The following is a 21,364-nucleotide window of genomic DNA, read 5'->3' as shown; positions in this document are numbered from 1 at the left end:
CGCCGCCGACATGGGGGGCTCGCTAGCACCCCCCCTAACCCGGGTTGGGGGTTCGGGGGGGGTGCTAGCGAGCCCCCCATGTCGGCGGGGACGTTTTAAAACACCCGCGCGGCTTTCCAATGAGTCCCGAAGACAAACGTCAAACTTCCGCGTTTGTCTTCGGGACTCATTGGAAAGCCGCACGGGTGTTTTAAAACGTCACCGCCGACATGGGGGGCTCGCTAGCACCCCCCCGAACCCCCAACCCGGGTTTGGGGGGGTGCTAGCGAGCCCCCCATGTCGGCGGGGACGTTTTAAAACACCCGCGCGGCTTTCCAATGAGTCCCGAAGACAAACGTCAAACTTCCGCGTTTGTCTTCGGGACTCATTGGAAAGCCGCACGGGTGTTTTAAAACGTCACCGCCGACATGGGGGGCTCGCTAGCACCCCCCCGAACCCCCAACCCGGGTTTGGGGGGGTGCTAGCGAGCCCCCCATGTCGGCGGGGACGTTTTAAAACACCCGCGCCGCTTTCCAATGAGTCCCGAAGACAAACGTCAAACTTCCACGTTTGTCTTCGGGACTCATTGGAAAGCGGCACGGGTGTTTTAAAACGTCCCCGCCGACACGGGGGGCTCGCTAGCACTCCCCCGAACCCCCAACCCGGGTTTGGGGGGGTGCTAGCGAGCCCCCCATGTCGGCGGCGACGTTTTAAAACACCCGCGCCGCTTCGCAGCTGTCTCCTGAAGCCGAACGCGGAAGTTAGCGTTCGGCTTCAGGAGACAGCTGCGAAGCGGCGCGCGTGTTTTAAAATGTCGCAGCCGGCCTGGGGGGGCTTTCCAGCAACCCCCAAGCCCGGGTTGGGGGCTCGGGGGTTGCTAGAAAGCCCCCCCAGGCCGGCTCCGATCGTTTTAAAACAGGCGCGCCGTTCTCCGCTGACTCCTGGCGAACTTCCCGGGCGAAGGGCGGGCGAGCGGGTGCTGGGGGGGGCTTCGCCCTCCCGCCAGCAAGAGGGGGAAGACCCAGGGAAGCTGCCCAGCAGCTGATCTGCCCGGCGCCATCTACGCATGCGTGCCCATAGAAAAAAAGGGCACGCATGCGCAGATGGTGTTTTGACTTCCGGGTTCAAAAATCGCAAATTACCCTGTTCGCAATGGTTGGGGACGCAATAACCGGGGTATTACTGTACTTTGACTTATTAGTCACTTCAGTCAGTCCAGGGATGAATTTAGGCTCATGCATAAATGCCTACTTACTTGATACTTGAAAGCTTAACGTCCAGTAGTTGAATTGCTGATGAATGCATACTAAATACTTGGACACTAATGCACTCTCTAAGATCTGCATTTCATGTTGTTGGCAGAGGAAATTCAGAAATAACCTAAAGTGAAGAATATCAATTGTAATCTGAATGGTCTTTCCAGGTTGTCCCTGAGGAGGATTCCTTTTGGTAGAAAGTCTGTTTAATTAACTCACCTGCTGCTTCATTAAATGGGGGGGGGGGTTTGCTGTAAAGGGAGAATCACTGCAGTGTTCAGTAAGAGTTTATCAATAGCATTAGTGTTCTTTTGCATTACCCAAACAAACAGGATGTTAAGTCCCTCTCTACTTCATGAGCTGCTTTATAGTTGTGAGTATATTATTAAGGGTAACAAATAAAATGCAGGCTTTTATTGTAACCAAAATTTAATTGTTTGTCTCTGATCTGTGCTGAATTTTTTATTCATTCATTCATTCATTCATTCATTTATTTATTGGATTTGTATGCCACCCTTTCCCGTAGATTCGGGGCGGCTAACAACAATGATAAAAACAGCATGTAACAATCCAATCCAATACTAAAATAACTAAAAAAAACCTTATTATAAAAACCAAACATACATATAGACATACCATGCGTAAATTGTAAAGGCCTAGGGGGAAAGAATATCTCAGTTCCCCCATGCCTGACGACAGAGGTGGGTTTTAAGAAGCTTACGAAAGGCAAGAAGGGTGGGGGCAATTCTAATCTCTGGGGGGAGTTGGTTCCAAAGGGACGGGGCCGCCACAGAGAAGGCTCTTCCCCTGGGTCCCGCCAAATGACATTGTTTAGTTGACGGGACCCGGAGAAGGCCCACTCTGTGGGACCTAACTAGTTGCTGGGATTCGTGCAGCAGAAGGTGGTCCCTGAGATAATCTGGTCCGGTGCCATGAAGGGCTTTACAGGTCATAACCAACACTTTGAATTGTGACCGGAAACTGATCGGCAACCAATGCAGACTGTGGAGTGTTGGTGTAACATGGGCATATTTGGGAAAGCCCATGATTGCTCTCGCAGCTGCATTCTGCACGATCTGAAGTTTCCGAAGTTTATGATTCAAGCATTGGCCCCTTACAACTTTTATGATGGGGAATGGTTTGCTTTCCTGCTGGACTATAGACCCCATACAAATACTTTTGTCTAAACTAATCATCTAATGCAGGGGTCCCCAACTCCTGGATCATCAACCAGTACGGGTCTGTGGCCTGTTAGCAACTGGGCTGTGCAAGCAGCAGGCGAGCAATCAAAACTTCATCTGACCATGATTGGGATCTAGGTTGGTGTGAAATCAGTGGTGGGTTGCTACTGGTTTGAGTGAACTGGTAGTGGTGGCGATGGGAGGCTCCGCCCACCCATCCAGACATCATCATAGGCGATCTACGTATGCGCAGAAGGTTCTGTGCATGGACAGAAGTGCCATGTGTGTTCACAGTTCCAAATCGGTAGCAAATGTAAGTGAAACCCACTACTGCATGAAACCATCCAACCCCATCGTCTGGTCCATAAAAGACTTTTTTTCCCCTGAACTGGTCCCTGGTGCCACAAATTTGGGGACCGCTGATCTAGAGTAATACACAATATTTGGTAAAATAATCACTGTCCCGATACTACCAGTACTCGTGACACAATTGCTGTCTTAATGTTCTTACAGGGTGAATCCTAAAGCCAGTAGCTTGCAAATAGTTTTTAGGGCTGTATACATTTTGATCGATACATTCTGCCAGTGCAAGATCACATGCCACTTGAGCAGAATTGCAGGGAAAGCTGGCACAAGTTCAACCTTCTGTGTGTATGATGTGTTTCCAGGGTGTGAGAGCAAACCTTGAGAGGGCCAGCTAGAATAAAGCAAGTTTCTTCTCTTAGTGATGCTCTACATCATTTCCTTTGTGTTGTAATAATTCTATGTTGAAGCATTAGGGGACTGCCTTCATATGCTGTCTTTAGAAAGATTAAATAAATGGTTCCTTTCACTTAATGGATTGAAGACCGGTTTACACTTGTAAAGATACAAAGATAGTTACTGAAACACCTTGTTGTATAGGAGAATAAATCAGATTTACATGAGTACTGTAGATAATTCACAATGAATGTAAGAATATAATTCCCTCAGAATAATTTATGAATAAACTAGAATAATGTTGCATTTCTTTCATCACCAAATCAGTATTTGAAAGAAATACGGTATCTTCTCTGTTGGCACAATGTTTTGGCCTATAGAATTTTTATTGGCCAAGTGTGATTGGACACACAAGGAATTTGTCTTGGTGCATATGCTCTCAGCGTACATAAAATAAAATATACATTTGTCAAGAATCCTGTGGTACAACACTTAATGATTGTCATAGGGGTCAAATAAGCAATGAAGAAGCAATATTAATAAAAATCTTAGGATATAAGCAACAAGTTACAGTCATACAGTCAACATGGGAGGAAATGGGTGATAGGAATGATGAGAAAAACTAGTAGAATAGAAGTACAGATTTAGTAGAAAGTCTGACAGTGTTGAGGGAATTATTTGTTTAGTAGTGTGATGGCATTCGGAAAAAAACTGTTCTTGTGTCTAGTTGTCTTGGTGTGCAGTGCTCTGTAGCGACATTTTGAGGGTAGGAGATGAAGCAATATGTGTCCAGGATGTGAGGGGTCAGTAAATATTTTCCCCACCCTCTTTTTGACTCGTGCAGTATACAGGTCCTCAATGGAAGGCATTCATTTAGATGCTAGTGACTATTAATTTGGTCCTTAGCAGAATACAGAAGATCAACATACTAATTATTGAGAGTGAAATAAAAAAGGAAGTTAATCACACCCACATCTCATTAAAATGGTTTGCTAAAAAATTGCCTCCTTCCAATTTCTCCCGTCTAGCAACAGAACATGGACTTTCCATATGCTTTCTACTTCTCTCCCTACTGTTTAAAAACATCTGGTTCTAGAAGAGGATTTTATAATTGAAATCTGTGTTGTAAATACTCAATGTCCTTAAAACGTTTCCTTTCTCTTTTTTTATTGTAGCACTGTCGCCATGATCTCTTATCTAACCTTATTAAAGATGGGTTGCAGTTACTGATGGGAAGAAGTCCAATATGAGTGGAAATGATACCGGAGGAAGAAGACGCTTTGAAGACACAGAGCACACACTACACATCTACCCTGGGAACATTGCCGAAGGGACCATTTATTGTCCTGTTATTGCACGAAAGACGTCTACTGCTGCTGAGGTGATAGACTCTCTGATCAACAAACTGCAACTGGACAAAACAAAATGCTACGTCTTGGCCGAAGTGAAGGAATTCGGTGGGGAAGAATGGATCCTCAACCCCACCGACTGCCCTGTCCAACGCATGATGCTCTGGCCACGCATGGCCTTGGAGAACCGCTTGAGCGGAGAGGACTATCGCTTCCTTCTGAGAGAAAAGAACTTGGATGGATCGATCCATTACGCCAGTCTCCAGTCCTGGTTGCAGGTCACCGAAGAAAGGCGCAGGATGATGGAACGTGGCTTCCTTCCCCAACCTCAGTACAAGGATTATGATGATTTATGCGCATTGCCAGATCTGAACGAGAGGACACTTCTGGAAAACCTTAGGAATCGCTTTAAGCAAGAAAAAATCTACACCTACGTCGGGAGCATTTTGATAGTCATTAACCCATTCAAATTCCTTCCCATTTATAACCCTAAATATGTCAAGATGTACGATAATCATCAGCTGGGTAAGCGGGAGCCCCACATCTACGCGGTGGCTGACGTGGCGTATCACGCCATGTTGTTGCGTCGGAAGAACCAGTGTATTGTCATTTCTGGAGAAAGCGGGTCTGGCAAAACCCAGAGCACAAATTTCTTGATTCATCACCTCACCGCTCTCAGCCAAAAGGGATTCGCAAGTGGGGTAGAACAAATCATTCTTGGAGCTGGACCAGTGCTGGAGGTAATCTTAAAATCGTTTTTTTACAGGTCGTCCTCAAATTTTAGAGACCATTCAAAATTACAATGGCAATGAAAAAACTCAATTCAATTTACAGTGATACCTTCTCTTACAAACTCAATTGGTTCCGGGACCAGGTTCTTAAGGTGAAAAGTTTATAAGACGAAACAATGTTTCCCATAGGAATCAATGGAAAAGTGATTAATGCGTGCAAGCCCAAAATTCACCCCTTTTGCCAGCCAAAGCACCCGTTTTTGCACTGCTGGGATTCCCCTGAGATTCCCCTCCATAGGAAACCCCACCTCCGGACTTCTGTATGTTTGCGATGCTGCAGGGGAATCCCAGCATCGAAAAACGGGTGCTTCGCTGGTAACGGAAGTCCGGAGGTGGGGTTTCCCAGCGAAGGGAGCACCAGTGAAATCGCACCATTGCAAAAACCCCGAAGTCCTTGAAACCCCACCTCCAGACCTCTGTGTTTTTGCGATGCTGTGATTTCACTGAGGCTCCCCTCGCTGGGAAACCCCACCTCCAGACTTCAATTGCCAGCAAAGTACCTGTTTTTGCGCTGGTGGGATTCCCCTGCAGCATCACAAAAACACGGAAGTCCAGAGGTGGGGTTTCCCATGGAGGGGAGCCTCAGGGGAATCCCAATAGCGCAAAAACAGGTGCTTCGCTGGCAACGGAAGTACAGAGGTGGGGTATCCCAGCAGCGGTGAGTTTGTAAGGTGAAAATAGTTTGTAAGAAAAGGCAAAAAAATCTTAAACCCCAGGTTTGTATCTCGAAAAGTTAATATGACGAGGCGTTTGTAAGATGAGGTATCACTGTATTAGATTTGTATGCCGCCCCTCTCCGAATACTCCAAAGTGACTTGTGACCATTTTTCACAGTTAGCCCTCTCCCCCGGATCATGTGATCAAGCTTGGCAACTAGTTCACATGATCATGGCTGTGTCCCATGGTCATGTGATCACCTTTTGCAACTTCGTGACCAGCAAAGTCAATGGCAAAGCCAGATTAGGTAATTAGGTTACTAATTTATCAACTGCAACGATTCACTTAACAACTGTGGCAAGAAAGATTGTAAAATGGGGCAAAGCTCGCTTAACAGATGTCTTACTTAGCCACAGAAATTTGAGGCTTAGTTGTGGTCATAAGTCGAGGACTGCTTGTAATTTATGATAAAACTTCTCCCTAACATGTGCTGAAACAATTGGGTTTTCCAAAATCAAATTATTATTCTTGTCTTGGAACAATTGATAAAGCTATGCAAAGCTTTCCTTCCTATTGTAAGGATTCTGCTGGTGAAATACATATGGAAAACATTAGATTGGAATGTGCTTTAAAAAAAAAACACACCAAATAACTCAGAGCAGGATCCACTGTCATCATCCTCTTAAATCTTTTCTTTAAAAAATTTACGGATTATATTGTATATTTGTCATCCCAAGTTATAACGTTGTTGTAAAAAGTAAATTTAAAATTAGAGGATTTGTCTTCAGTATTTTTAAATATTGTTTGAAATAATTAAATATTATGCTCCATTTTTTGTTGATCTTCATTTTTAAAATCTCAAGAATGAGAAACCAGAACTGCGAATTTGCTGAGGTCCATTTTCGCGCTGGTGGGATTCCCCTGCTGGGATTCCCCTGCAGCATCGCAAAATCCGGAGATGGGGTTTCCCATGGAGGGGAGCCTAAGGGAATCCCACCAGCGCGAAAACGGGTGCTTGGCTGGCACACATTAATCGCTTTTCCATTGACTCCTTTGGGAAACATTGTTACATCTTACAAACTTTTCACCTTCCGAACCTCGTCCCGGAACCAATTCAGTTCGTAAGACAAGGTATCACTGTACATAAATATTCCCAGATAGCAGTTATTTTCCTATTCCAGTTCAAAATTGTGGTCCTTTTGGAAAGAAATCCAGAATCATGGTGAAATAATACCGATGTTTAACAGTTCTCCCAACCTACTTCATATTTTAGATTCACCAGAAGTATTCAATTGACTGAATTTGCCTTTTCAAATAATGTTTTTCTTACTTAATATCTCACGTCCCTAAACACCACTGCTTATTTAACCAATCATAACTATTGCAAGGACTGCAATGTTTTACTACACATAGAAAATAGTTTTATCTAAAGTGGAGAATAATTATTTTACGCTTCCTATCTTCTAAGTTGCCGCTAACTATGGTTGACCTTTATTTTTAGTAAACACAAAAGGACCTTGTGGTTAAGCAAAGCTGTATGCACATCACAGAGGTAGATAGCTTGGTTGCTAAATTTAGTAAGTAGAGAGTTTTGAAAATGTGTCCTCCAAAACTGTGTGTGAGAACCTTTCTTGTTAGAAGACTAAATGAAGATGCTGATATAGTTGCCTAATAATAGTTTAAAGCAGGGGTCCCCAAACTTTTTACACAGGGGGCCAGTTCACTGTCCCTAGGACTGTTGGAGGGCCGGACTATAAAAAAACCTGTGAACAGATTCCTATGCACACTGCACATACCTTTTTTCTTTCTCTCTCTCTCACTCACTCTCTCTCTCTTGCTTTCTCTCTCTCTCTTGCTCTCTCTCTCTCTTTCTTTCTTTCTTTCTGTCTCTTGCTCTGTCTTTCTCACTCTCTCTCTTGCTCCCTCCCTCCCTTTCTCCCTCTCTTTCTCCCCCTATCTTCCCTCCCTCCCTCCTTCCTTCCTCTCCACTTCTTTCCCTTGCTCTTTTTCCCTTCTCTTTCCCTTTTCTTTCTTTCTCTCCACTTCTCCCTCTCTCTTTTCCCTCTTTCACCCTCCCTCTTCTCTCCCTGCGGAGGACTCACCCGACAAGCCTCCCCCCCCGGACTCCCATTCAATCCCCATTCAGAAAACGGGAGCTAGCAACTCAAAAGAGGAGGAGGAGGAGGATGTGTGTGTGTATGTATGTGTGTTGTGCCCAGCTCGGCTTTCAGCAAGCCTTACTTTACCTCGGGTGAGATAAGATTGAGGGGGACGTTCTCACTGCTTTTCCAGTGCGGCCTTGGAAAAGACCTGCGGGCCAGATAAATGGCCTCAGCGGGCCACATGTGGCCCCCGGGCCGTAGTTTGGGGACTGCTGGTTTAAAGGAACAGGCCCGTTAGCCCCTCATCAAGCAGATTTATATTTGTTGGAGGATTTAAGAGCAGGGCTGGGTTCCTCCCGGTTCAGACCAGTTTGACCAAACTATTAGCGATCTGCTGGTGATGTGACAGTGGCATCACAGATCCGGTCCGGTCAGTGCCAATCTGTGAGCTCCGCCATCTTTTTTTTTAATTTTTGATGATGACCCCCCCCCCCCCCTGTTTTGAAGGTTTTTCCTGTTCTGGTGCTTGTAAAAGGGGCTTCCCGCCCACCTTTATTCTTTCTCCTGAAGCACAGTTGATCAACTCCTCAGCTGTGTTTCGGGCCGATTCCAGCTATTGAACATGCTCAGAAGCCAAATTGCATGAGGGAACACGTGCACCCAAACGGAGCATGCGCACATGTGCAAAACATCACGATGTGAACCGGTGGCAAACGTAGGAATCCACCCCGATCAAGAGTGGTGGTGGATAAGAATATTGCATTTAAAAGCAGTGATGCCAAGTATTTCAAGCTATCCTGGAACTGTGAAACAAAAATGTTAATTAGGCAAAGGATCAACAATTCAAAAGCATATACAAATAGGCCTTGACTTGCGACCACAGTTGAGCCCAACTTTTCAGGCACTAAGTGAGATAGCTAAGTGTGCCCCATTTTGTGACTTTCCTTGCCACAGATATGATGTGAATCACTGCCATTGTTAAGTTAATGACTCGGTTGTGAAGTGAATCTTCACTAAGCTTAATCCATTATCTTTGCTAGACAGAAGATTGCAAAAGGGATCACATGACCCAGGGACATTGCAACTGTCATATTGGTTGCCAAGCGTCTGGATTTTGATCACATGACCAATAGGGGTGCTGCAACCATCATAAGCATGAAAAACTCTCATAAGTCACTGTTTTTCTGTGCTGTTGTTAGTTTAAGTGCTCGCTAAATGAACGGTTGTAACAGTTGAGGACTACCTGTACACCGATTTTGAGTCGTTGGGCAATGCTGATGCGTGGATGATTGCTGAGTTGTTTTCTTGGGGTTGCCTGCACAATTAAAAACCTTAGTAGTATCGTCAACAGGAAAACGTTGATTGCTGTCGTGCAGATTTCATCATACATTGGAAACGCTTTCCTATTTGTCATTTGGAAGTCAGCCAAGGTTGCCTACTTTTCCACTTTTGCCATTGATGTTCTCCTTGATGCTAATTAATCCTAAATCTCAACACTGAGGGCCTTTGCCCGGTGTTCCCCACCTTTTTATCATTACTTTACATTCCCCAAAACATCTTTACAGATTCCTACAAGATGCTTAGAATCAGCTTGAAGGACAGTTTTTGGCTTCAGCGTTGTTTCCACATATGAATTTTATTCCAGTAAAGTTAATAATTACAATATTTTCATGTCTACTTTGTAGAGCACCTCTGGGAAGTAGAATTATATGTTTTTTTCCTGTCGAATCACCCTGGTATACCCAAATATGGGAGGGAGCATATTTGAACCTTCCCAGGTTCAAATCATGGTAAAGGTGTGGCTAGTTGATGGGAGCAAAATAGATATATACTAGTCTCCCTTCCTTTTCATTATCAGCAAAAATATGTTACACATACACGCGCATACACACACACACACACACACACACAGAGTATGGGTGGGTGGATGGGTGGATGGATGGATAGATAGATTAGGTAGGTAGGTAGGTAGGTAGATAGAGAGAGAGAGAGAGAGAGATATGATAGATAGATAGATAGATAGATAGATTAGACAGACAGATGATAGATAGATAGATAGATAGATAGATAGATAGATAGATCAGATAGACGATAGATAGATAGATAGATAGATAGATTAGACAGACAGACAGATGATAGATAGATAGATAGATAGATAGATAGATAGATCAGATAGACGATAGATAGATAGATAGATAGATAGATAGATAGATTAGACAGACAGACAGATGATAGATAGATAGATAGATAGATAGATAGATAGATGATAGATAGATAGATAGATAGATAGATTAGACAGACAGATGATAGATAGATAGATAGATAGATAGATAGATAGATCAGACAGACGATAGATAGATAGATAGATAGATAGATAGATTAGACAGACAGATGATAGATAGATAGATAGATAGATAGATAGATAGATAGATAGATAGATAGATTAGACAGACAGATGATAGATAGATAGATAGATAGATAGATAGATAGATAGATAGATAGATAGATATTCCACTGAGTACTGGTTTGCTTTCCAACCCAATGTCTCTACATTATTATTATTATTATTATTATTATTATTATTATTTATTGGATTTATATGCCGCCCCTCTCTGAAGACTTCTTAAGAGTCCTTCAGGATTGGGCGGCATAGAAGTTGAATTAAATAAATAAGTATCCAAGCTCCCCATATAGGGAACATCTGTCCATTGATTATTGTTTCAATATGTTAGGGGGCGTGTTAGCTATAGCAATGATATTTATCAAGGAATTACTAGAAGCAGATTTGGATCTTCAATATGTTTGGCCCTCTAGAGGTGCATTGGTCTTTTTAAAAAAATTATTTGACTCTAACATCTGCACTTAGTTATCCTCTCTCTGCTCAGCCAGCATAAATGAGAGTGAATTTCCTTTTTTTCTACTTCCATTCCAGTTCTCTCCCTTCCCCCATCAACAAGTTCCTGTTCGTATTAGCTGCTTTCTAGCCAGATCCATCCTCTCCCATCTTGCCATACAGCCTCTGTCTGTCTAGGTTTCTTCCTTATACAGTCCTGTTCCACGGCCCTCGTCCTTGCTTACATTTGCATACTGTGTGGTTCCTTGACTTGATTCATAAGGATTCTGGTAACACTTTTTCTGACGAAAAGCATTTTATTACATAAAAGACATGCACTCTCTTGAGCTGCAGCTACCAGAATAGTTCCGATTAGTTTTGTGTTTTTTGCCACCACACACTTACACCGCTCTTCTCCTACCATGTTCCCTCAATTCAATATTTCATGCCTTTTCCATTTGTCTTGGGGGGATTCTTGGAGCCTTCAAAATAGAGGTTAAAATGTGGTGTCTGATAGGCAGCATCTGTTTCTGTCAATTCTCGCTATTTATGGAGACAAAGTGGACTTTCTCCAATATCCTTGCGTATTCAGACTGATTAAACCAAATGTCTGTGAATAAGAAACATTAATACTGGCAGGAAACATTGTGTATTCATTGTGACAACTGCTACTTGCAATCTGCCAAAGACAATACCCCACTCTTTTTAGGATTCACTCCATCTCAGCTTGAATCCTTAGGATCAGCAGGTGAAATTACTTGAGGCTGCACATATTAGTGATAGAGACAAAGGATTCATTCTGTGAATAAAAGAGTATTTCATCTTTAACTCCTTTTGACTACTCCTCAGTAGCCAGTGAGGCACAATTGAATATTTGGATTCAGTTAGTTATAGTTCTTCATACTTTATTAACGTAATTTGACACAATTTGTAGTTGTGTGTTTGGAAAAGTTTGGAAAAATAAAAGTATCTAAAAGTGAGATAGCAAAAATATATATAATATATATACAGTGATACCTCGTCTTACAAACGCCTCGTCATACAAACTTTTCAAGATACAAACCCGGGGTTTAAGATTTTTTTGCCTCTTCTTACAAACTATTTTCACCTTACAAACCCACCACCTCCGCTGGGATGTCCCGCCTCCGGACTTCCATGTTTTTGTGATGCTGCAGGGGAATCCCAGCAAGGGAATCCCAGGAGCACAAAAACGGGCACTTCGCTGGCAACAGAAGTCCGGAGGTGGGGTTTCCCAGCGAGGGGAGTCTCAGTGAAATCACAGCATTGCAAAAACACAGAGGTCTGGAGGTGGGTTTGAAGGACTTCAGTGTTTTTGTGATGCTGCGATTTCACTGATGCTCCCTTCGCTGGGAAACCCCACTTCCCTACTTCCGTTGCCAGCAAAGCGCTCGTTTTTGCGATGCTGGGATTTCACTGCTGGGATTCCCCTGCAGCATCGCAAAAACACAAGTCCGGAGGTGGGGTTTCCCATGGAAGGGAGCCTCAGGGGAATCCCAGCAGCGCAAAAACGGGCGCTTCGGCTGGCAAAAGTGCTTGCATGCATTAATCGCTTCTCCATTGATTCCCATGGGAAACATTGTTTCATCTTACAAACTTTTCACCTTAAGAACCTCATCCCGGAACCAATTAAGTTTGTAAGATGAGGTATCACTGTATATATATTCTACAGTAAGTAAAAAAATAAAAATGTACATTGCCTACATGTAATACCTTTCCTTCTAAATATAAAAAATTAGCAAATGTATTTGAAAAATATATTTTTCAAATGCGGGAGAAGCCTAAAACTGGGAGAAGGTAAATTCTAGTCCTGCCTTAGGCACGAAGCCAACTGGGTAACCTTGGACCAATCATTCTCTCCCAGTCCTAAGAAGCAGGAAATAGCAAAATCCTTCTGAAATCTTGCCAAGAAAACTATAGATAGTAGTATAGGCAGTTCCTAAGAGTCAACAGTGACTCAAAGGTTAAAAATTTTTAAAAGAAAAAATATAAATTGAATAATAGGTATGTTTGGACTGTGCACACTGGTGAATGTTGACAGGGCCATGAGAAGTTCCTTCAATTAAAAAGTCTTTTATTTGAACCATGCTGCTGGCGAAATTCATGTTCCTCTGATCTTAGCAATCACAGAAGCAAACCACAGAAGACTGACGGAAGAGAAAGACCTCATCTAGTCTGCCCTTATACTATTTTTTGTATTTTATCTTAGGATGGATATATGTTTATCCCAGGCATGTTTAAATTCAGTTACTGTGGATTTACCAACCACGTCTGCTGGAAGTTTGTTCCAAGGATCTACTACTCTTTCAGTTAAATAATATTTTCTTATGTTGCTTTTGATCTTTCCCCCAACTAACTTCAGATTGTGTCCCCTTGTTCTTGTGTTCACTTTCCTATTAAAAACACTTCCCTCCTGAACCTTATTTAACCCTTTGACATATTTAAATGTTATAGTTTTTTGAACTTAAAGAACACTAAGGTAGTATGTGAACAGGAATCTTTAAACAGAATGAAATGATAAGAGAAAATTTGTACAAAAGGAGATAGCGGCCATTCAGTTTAGTTAATCAATTTTAAATTTAAACAGATAATCAGACACATTGTTTTATTTGGTGTAAAAGCAAGAAGAATACCAATAGTAACAGATATAATGTGCAGCATGACTAAAAAGAAATATTAATTTTGTTTGGAGATTTTAATCTTTGCAAATATTTTAGAAGAATTCTGTCCTAAAATTATATCCTATTAAGCTCATCTTATAACTCGAGCTATATTTTTTCTCATAATTATGGATAACCTGAATCCATGCATAGGAATGGTGAATGCTCTTTCAATACATGTAATTTTCTTAGCCAGCATTGACCTTATTCCCACAGCAAAGTTGATACAACAGTAGAAATATATTGCCTGATGAGTTGCAACTCAGCTAAACAGTATTCTAAATGTTTCTTTCGTGGTAAAAAGAGATACTGAATTACTGAGAAAATCGTATCTTTCTACCTCTGCTTTCTCCAAACGTGCCTAAAAAGATAATTTAGTGCAAACATTCTCAGATTTTTCCAGATTCCTTTGAAGTAGATTTCATGTGATTAGCAGTCAGGGACATTATTAGGATCTGTTTTTGTTCAGGAAACTACAAAGAAAGCTAGTGATTGAGGTATCTTAAAAGTTGATGTATGGTGCTTCTCCCCCCCCCTCCCTCAATGTCTAAATTGTAAGAATTAATACATATAACATTCCCTCAGATGCCTTGCCTGTTATGATAAAAATAATGTCAACAATATGTAAAATTTCAAGAAGTGTATACATCCAAACCATGTAAATGACTTAACGCAGGGAATGTTGGCTACAGCTGTGTTTATGCTCCAGAGTCTCTCTTATGTTATGTTCCAAGTTTGTCGCACATATTTTTGAAGACAGACTTGTTGCTACTTGCTGGTTTTTCCCCCCCAAGCAGATGTTTATAGGGAAATGAAAAGAGAAGATAACGTATACTTTCTATTAATAAGCGTATTATTTTTAACCCAGTTAAATTATGTATTTATTGAATATCAAATTTGGTTTGGTATTGAATTTGAGCGTTATTCGTCATCAGATCGTCATTGTTACAGAGGCCTTGCAAATTACCAGAGGCATTATCCCTAACTGGCTATGAGGCCTTGATTGTGAATAAAGTTAATCTTCCTCCTGCTGCAAAATCTGTCTTGCTTAACAACAAAAATTTGGGGCTCAATTGTGGTCATAAGTCAAAGATTATCTGTATCTCAAAGCAGTTGAGGCAGCGTCTCCGAATGGAGGCTTCATTTTTTATGTGTATGTGTGGTCAGATTATTCTCTAGCCCAAGGGTTGGCAATCTTAAACACCCAAGGTCTTTGAGTGTTTAAGTGGACCCGTTCCCCACAGAAAAGAAAACACCGGGAGCCACAAAATCCTTCCTACGCCTGACTATTTTCTGAGCGGCCACAAAAGTAGCACATGTAGTTGAATTAAACATTCTGCTTTCTTCTGAAACTTTTATTTTCTTGGATTTATCCATGGTTGGGCTACCGGGGTCGAAAAGCTCAATAAATTGCATGCCGGTGAGTGTTGCACATTGGCAGTTGTGACCTATTTTGAGCGACAGGGAGTCGCAGCAGAGAGATGGAAGAGCCACATGCGGCTCCAGAGCTGCAGGTTGCTGACCCATGCTCTAGCCTCTATAAAAAGGAGTCACTTCCATTCGGCCCTGCTGGCCGTAGCCAGTTGCAGTGCCCTTTATTTGAACTCAGAGCTCCTGGGAGGATGACGCAAGCCAGTGGTGCGTAGAAAATGGCAGATCCTCATCTCCGTGTTACCTCTGCACTGAATTGTTTCTGTTAGGTTTGTGACATTTACTTTTCTTCTTATTTTGACAGGCCTTTGGGAATGCCAAGACAGCACACAACAACAATTCAAGTCGCTTTGGCAAATTTATTCAAGTAAATTATCAGGAGACTGGCACTGTGCGTGGGTAAGTGGCAATGAGCAGTGACTAAAGAGCTTTAGGCATGAATGGTTTGCAGCTGTTAGTAGTTTTATAAGCATGATTAGAATGTAAAACATCCTGTGTAAATCTGGGCTGTAGCTGCTTGTCTGGGAAAGATGTGGGCATGTCATGTAGGAGAAATAATTGGCTTGATATAGGTATCTTTTGTTAAGGAAAGTAACTTCCTACATTCTTTTCATTACAACTTTTCAGTTCAATCACAGGGGAGCTGGAAAAAAATTCTGAAATATATATTTTTAATTAATTGATATCATAAATTGTTGAGCAACTCTACTCTCCACTTCGATATTTTTCTCTAGAATTCTTTGGCTCTGGTTTGAATAGTACAGACCATTCTTAGCTGTTTGAATCTGAAACAAATGTTTTTTTTTCCAAGACTGTTAACAATCCTATGAAAGCAAATGAAGGTCTGTCGTCAGATCAGAGAATAAGCTATTCTAGATTGATTCCGTTAAGGCAGCGATGGCGAACCTATGGCATGCGTGACACAGGTGGCACACGGAGCCATACCTGAGGGCATGTGAGGTGTTGGCCTTTGTCAGCTGATTTTCAGCCTTCTTTGGGGCTGTTTTTGCTCTACCCAGGCTTCAGGAAAGCCTCCTGAAGGTGAAAAATGGCCCAGTGGTGCAAACAGAAGTTTGTTCCGGTTGGCCCATTTGTCTGTTTTTCGCTCTCCCCAGGCTTCAGGAGACTTTCCTGAACCCTGGGGAGAGCAAAAAACAGCCCAATAGACCTACTAGAAGTCCGAAGGCTTCAGTGAGGCCTATGCACATGCGCGGGGGAGGGCAGCGGGAGGGGGTGTTATGCACATGTGTGGAGGGCAGTGTGGGTGTTGTGCACATGCACACCAGGGAGGGCAGTGCATTATAGGTGTGAGGACACACACGCACACGCTATTGCATGCACCTGCACCCTTTTGGCACCTGAGCCAAAAACAATTAGCCATTAATGAACTAAGGCTTTATTAATTAGTCTTAAAATGGGAATTTATTAATTCCCATTTTCAAAATGGGAAGCAGGAAAAAAATGTGCTCAATTCTATGAAGGACCAGCACAAAAATTGACGGTTATTTGACAATCATCTGGAGCTATTACAGTTTAAAAGTATATTAAAGCAATATTAAAGTAATATTCTGTAATATTACTTTGTAAAATATTTGGGTTTGCAGGATTTTCAGGTTTTGAAAGGCTAGTCTGATCATTGTGCTATATATTTTCAACCGTTAAGATAAAATCTTCCAATTCTATTAATGGCTTGATAAAAACTCTAATCTAAAATATAGATGACAAAAGAGCCAGACATTTTCTCCTTTATCCTCTGCTTCAATTTCTTTAAATCTATTGCTTTTCCTTGTCCAGAACAAGGAAACAAAACTAGTAGCTTACCTGAGCAGTACACTGTCATAGTTCCAGTTTTTATGATGTTCTTAGAACTTCCTGGAGTTCTAAGGACAAGCGGGATATAAATTGAATGAATGAATGAATGATTCTGTTTTTGTTGCTATATCTTGTGTTTTTTCTGCAATCACATTTAGGATTAATAAATGTGAACAGTTTTGAGGGCCCAGATGTATCTGTCAGAAGGCATTAAGGCATATATTTTTCTATAACATTTTTTGGCATAGTTGTTCATTTAAGGTGCCAAAAATAGCAATAGTACCTTGATCATGGCTCTGAGAAAGTTATATCCACCTGACTTTTTCTTTAATAAAGAATGTTAATGTATACTGCTCAAAAAAATAAAGGGAACACTCAAATAACACATCCTAGATCTGAATGAATGAAACATTCTCATTGAATATTTCATTTGCACAACTATTCCATTTGCACAACAGCATGTGAAATTGATTGTCAATCAATTTCCTAAGCGGACAGTTTGATTTCACAGAAGTTTGATTTAGTTGAAGTTACATTCTGTTTTTTTAAGTGTTCCCTTTATTTTTTTTGAGCAGTGTATATTGCTATGATGTTGCAACAGGTAGATAAGTAAAAACCTGTTAACATTTTTATCTCAGTTACTGAAGGAAGTTTTGGGCATTCATGACCCTTCTGCTTTTACAGTGTCTTAGCAAATTGCTTTTCGTTTTATTTTATCTGTTCAATTTATTTAATGGTATCCATTTAATGCACAGTGCTATAGGTTGACCTGCCAAGTTGGGGATGAGAGCCAAAAAGCTTGAAATAGAACTGTACTAGTCTCTCTTTATTTCTTTATCAGTTCTTTGCAAGTTTGGAGTGTGTGTATGTATGTATGTATGTATGTATGTATGTATGTATGTATGTATGTATGTATGTATGTATTTATTTTCTGTCCCATATGTCTTCTGAGTATTTATATTAAAAATCATATTCCATCCTTCTAATGCATGGGTACCATTTATAAAGAGTATATTTGTAAAATAATTAAGAGTCAGCTAAAGAATTAGAGTAGCTCCAGGATGGATGCAATGCTGTAATACTAATCTAAGCAGACTACATCACCTTGAAGTAGTGACTCATCAGGTCACAATACTGTATTTTGCAGCACAATTCAAAGGAAGCCCAAATTTTGCAGTGTTTAAGGTACATATATTTCTTTTGGGAAATTGAAAATGCTACCAAGTGAGAAAGTGGAGGAGATGGATTCAGTTACCGTTGTGTACAGGATTGTTTCATCCCTTGTATGAATTAGGGCTCTTCCATCCCCCCCGCATCCCCCCAAAATACCGTGTCCCTCCCATACAATGCTTTGCCATTCCTTTTTCTTCTAGAGCTTATGTTGAAAAGTATCTACTAGAAAAGTCCAGACTAGTCTATCAGGAACATAATGAAAGGTGAGTAACTAATGAAATAACACATATAAGCTGTTACTGGAACAAATAAAGGAAGATAAATCAAAACAACTATTAGAATTTCAGAGTATAATTATTTCACGGAGTTATAAACTGTGCGTGGCTGCTTTTCATATTTGGAAGCGATGGTTCTGATCCAAAATATGGAACGACATACTTATTACTGACTAATTCTTGACCCAGCTTTGAGAGCTTGTTGTTATAATCCGATTTTTATCTGCTTGGAAATTAGTAGCTGGTAATAAAGGGTCCCATGAAATTCCTGAGCTCCTAGAACTCAAGAATATTCTTAGCAAGGATGGCAGGTTAAGAGCACTGGCTCACATAAACAGTTGTGTTTCTTGCTGAGAAATTACATTGTTCTTCATAATGGATTGCACACCCTTCAATGTGCAAGGAAGTTAGAGGGAAACATGTGCTGCAGTAGTTTATTAACGCTGCACTGCAGTTTAAATTGGACTTGCTTGTTACAAGGAGACAGGAAAAAGAACAGTGGGCTATTTCCTCCCCCATGCCCCCTCCAGTAATTTGTATAAGATGGAAGGTTGGGGGGTGGGTGGGTTCTTTATTATTATTTTCAGCATCTTCCACCATATTGAAAACTTTAAAATGGCACACCAACTTCCCCAAAAAGAGAACAGATTTATGAATAGTTGTACAAAACTAAACAAGTCAGAAAGAAGTAAGACTCTGCTTACACAACTGCGTATACATTTTTCAGGAAATAATCTTGGAGCACTTTTTCCTATTTTGATAGTTTATTGCTACTGCTCTGTTTTTGTATGCAGGAAGTCCTTGATTTACGATCACAATTGAGCTCAAAATTTCTGTTACTAAGTGAGACATTTGTTAAGTGAATCTTGACCGGTTTTGCAACCTTTCTTGCCACAATTGTTAAATGAATCACCGCAGTTGTTAAGTTATAAATTAATTTTTTTCAGTGCTGTTGTAACATCAAGCAGTCATTAAATGAATTGTTGTAAATTGAGGACTCTCTGTAGATATAATCACCTTGCATTTAGAAAAAGCAAGGACAAGGTAATATTAGGCTTAGGTTTTATACTTGCTGCCATGAGTTCCAGTAATACAAAGTACCTCATGCTGTTGATTCATCACCTTGTTTCCAGTTCTTTCCTGATATGCCAGTAATTTGTATATTTCCCACTGTTATCTATTTAGTTACTCATATTTTTTTTACCATAACACAATTTTACTTGTTATCAGGAACTACCATGTATTTTATTACCTGCTGGCAGGAGCAAGTGAAGAAGAGAAATCTGCTTTTCACCTTAAACAGCCTGATGAGTATCACTACCTTAATCAGGTGGGAATATGGAAGCAGCTTTGTGTACCTGTGTTTTACTTTAGAGTAATGGGCTGTTCTCACAATGGTATTTTAAAACTTGTCCATGTCATCGGCTCAGAAATGATCAGCAACTCATCATTACAATAGAGAAATAAAAAAATAATTAAAAAAGAAATAAAAGATTTTGGAACATAGTTATTCAAAAGAATATATATTTTCCCTAGCAACTTTAATATTAACAGCTAATAGATGTTTATTATTTTATTTTTACATGTTTGCACATCTTAAACAACTTGCATGTTTTCCTAATTCTTTTGTTTGATAGCATGATATTTTAATATTTTTACAAATGTCCATTAATCCCAACTGCCTGTAAATAATTGAAATTGTGGGGATACTGCATCTTATACTACTAACATTTCACAACATTTATATGATTTGTTTTTTTGAGTACCCAAGGGTTTTGAATGCAATAAAACCAAGATGGAAAAACAGTTAAAGTGGTAAAATGCTATTCCATTAGAATTATGTAACATAATTAAATACTTTTAAGATTGAATCCTAAATTACTTTCCTTCCACTAGCCAAATGGTACAAAACACAGCAGGTCTTTCAGTATAAGATAATGTGAGATCACTACTAATGATTTCTCTCTACATTTGTTATTCATTGCTTTAGTAGGAAACGAGCTAAAAAAATCACAGAGAACCCTACATAGCTTATTAGGGATTGAATTATCACTGAAGGTGTGATACAGGCATATTTGAAAATTTAAAAAGTAGAACTTTTTTTCCTATTTTAAAAGATTCCCAGGATGGATAGCCAGACAATGGCAATCAAATAACTTATAGAATTAGTTTTACACGGTGAATTATAGTTTAGGTTTCAGTTTTACTCAAATGACTTCTATTTGGTCACAATAATAATAATAATAATAATAATAATAATAATAATAATAATAATAATAATAAATTTATTAGATTTGTATGCCGCTCTTCTCAGAAGACTCGAGGCGGCTCACAACAACGATAAAAACAATATTATACTGGCACAAATCTATTATTATTTTTAAAAAAACCCTAAAAACCCTATCATAATTAAAAACCAAACAGCACATACATACCAAACATAAATTATAATAAGCCTGGGGGAAAGGTGTCTCAAATCCCCCATGCCTGGCGGTATAGGTGGGTCTTAAGTAGTTTACGGAAGACAAGGAGGGTGGGAGCAGTTCTAATCTCCGGGGGGAGTTGATTCCAGAGGGTCGGGGCTGCCACAGAGAAGGCTCTTCCCCTGGGGCCCGCCAGACGACATTGTTTAGTCGACGGGACCCGGAGAAGGCCAACTCTGTGGGACCTTATCAGCCGCTGGGATTCGTGCAATAAGAAATATTTGAAAACTTTTATTGAAAAACATAAACTACTTTTTCACAAGATGGGAATCTTAATTTTAATTTAGATTGTAAAATCATTAAACGTTGCAGATAGCTTTAATATTGGAAAATAATCAGACCAGTCTGGTCATTTTGTAGAGTCCATAGAAGGTTCTGCTTGGTCTTGGAGTAATTTATCCCGTTACTTATTTTGCAATATTTGTACACCACCCCAATCAGAGACATATCTGCCTCTTCAGCAGTACTACATTAAAAGGTTGAAAGATAGTTGACATACTTTACATAATTGTTTGGGTAGTGAACAAAATATATAAGATGGAACATTCTTAAATGATGCAGAAATGCTGACACATTCTACAGTATCCTCCAGTTTAATGATAAAATTAAAAGGCTTTTCAGCAATATGATAAAATTGCACGGAGTACACTTTCTCAAAGGAAGGT

General features: G+C 40.5%; 1 protein-coding gene across 7 annotated transcripts in view; it reads left to right on the top strand.

The window, feature by feature from the left end:
• The window catches only part of MYO9A (myosin IXA), a 124,978-nt gene that overhangs the window by 19,560 nt on the left and 84,054 nt on the right, over positions 1–21,364 (top strand). For all 7 annotated transcript variants that reach the window (XM_070762963.1, XM_070762960.1, XM_070762962.1 and 4 more), the window contains exons 2-5: positions 4,291–5,204; positions 15,261–15,355; positions 18,142–18,204; positions 19,447–19,546. In XM_070762963.1, the coding sequence (XP_070619064.1) occupies positions 4,362–5,204; positions 15,261–15,355; positions 18,142–18,204; positions 19,447–19,546 (1,101 nt within the window). In that variant the 5' untranslated portion in view covers positions 4,291–4,361. The remainder of the gene's footprint in view (positions 1–4,290; positions 5,205–15,260; positions 15,356–18,141; positions 18,205–19,446; positions 19,547–21,364) is intronic.

Source organism: Erythrolamprus reginae, chromosome 10 (genome assembly GCF_031021105.1).
Source record: "Erythrolamprus reginae isolate rEryReg1 chromosome 10, rEryReg1.hap1, whole genome shotgun sequence".
Taxonomy (NCBI): domain Eukaryota; kingdom Metazoa; phylum Chordata; class Lepidosauria; order Squamata; family Dipsadidae; genus Erythrolamprus; species Erythrolamprus reginae.
The sequence above is the reverse complement of the archived record's forward strand: the minus strand, read 5'-3'. Positions and strand labels throughout refer to the sequence as shown.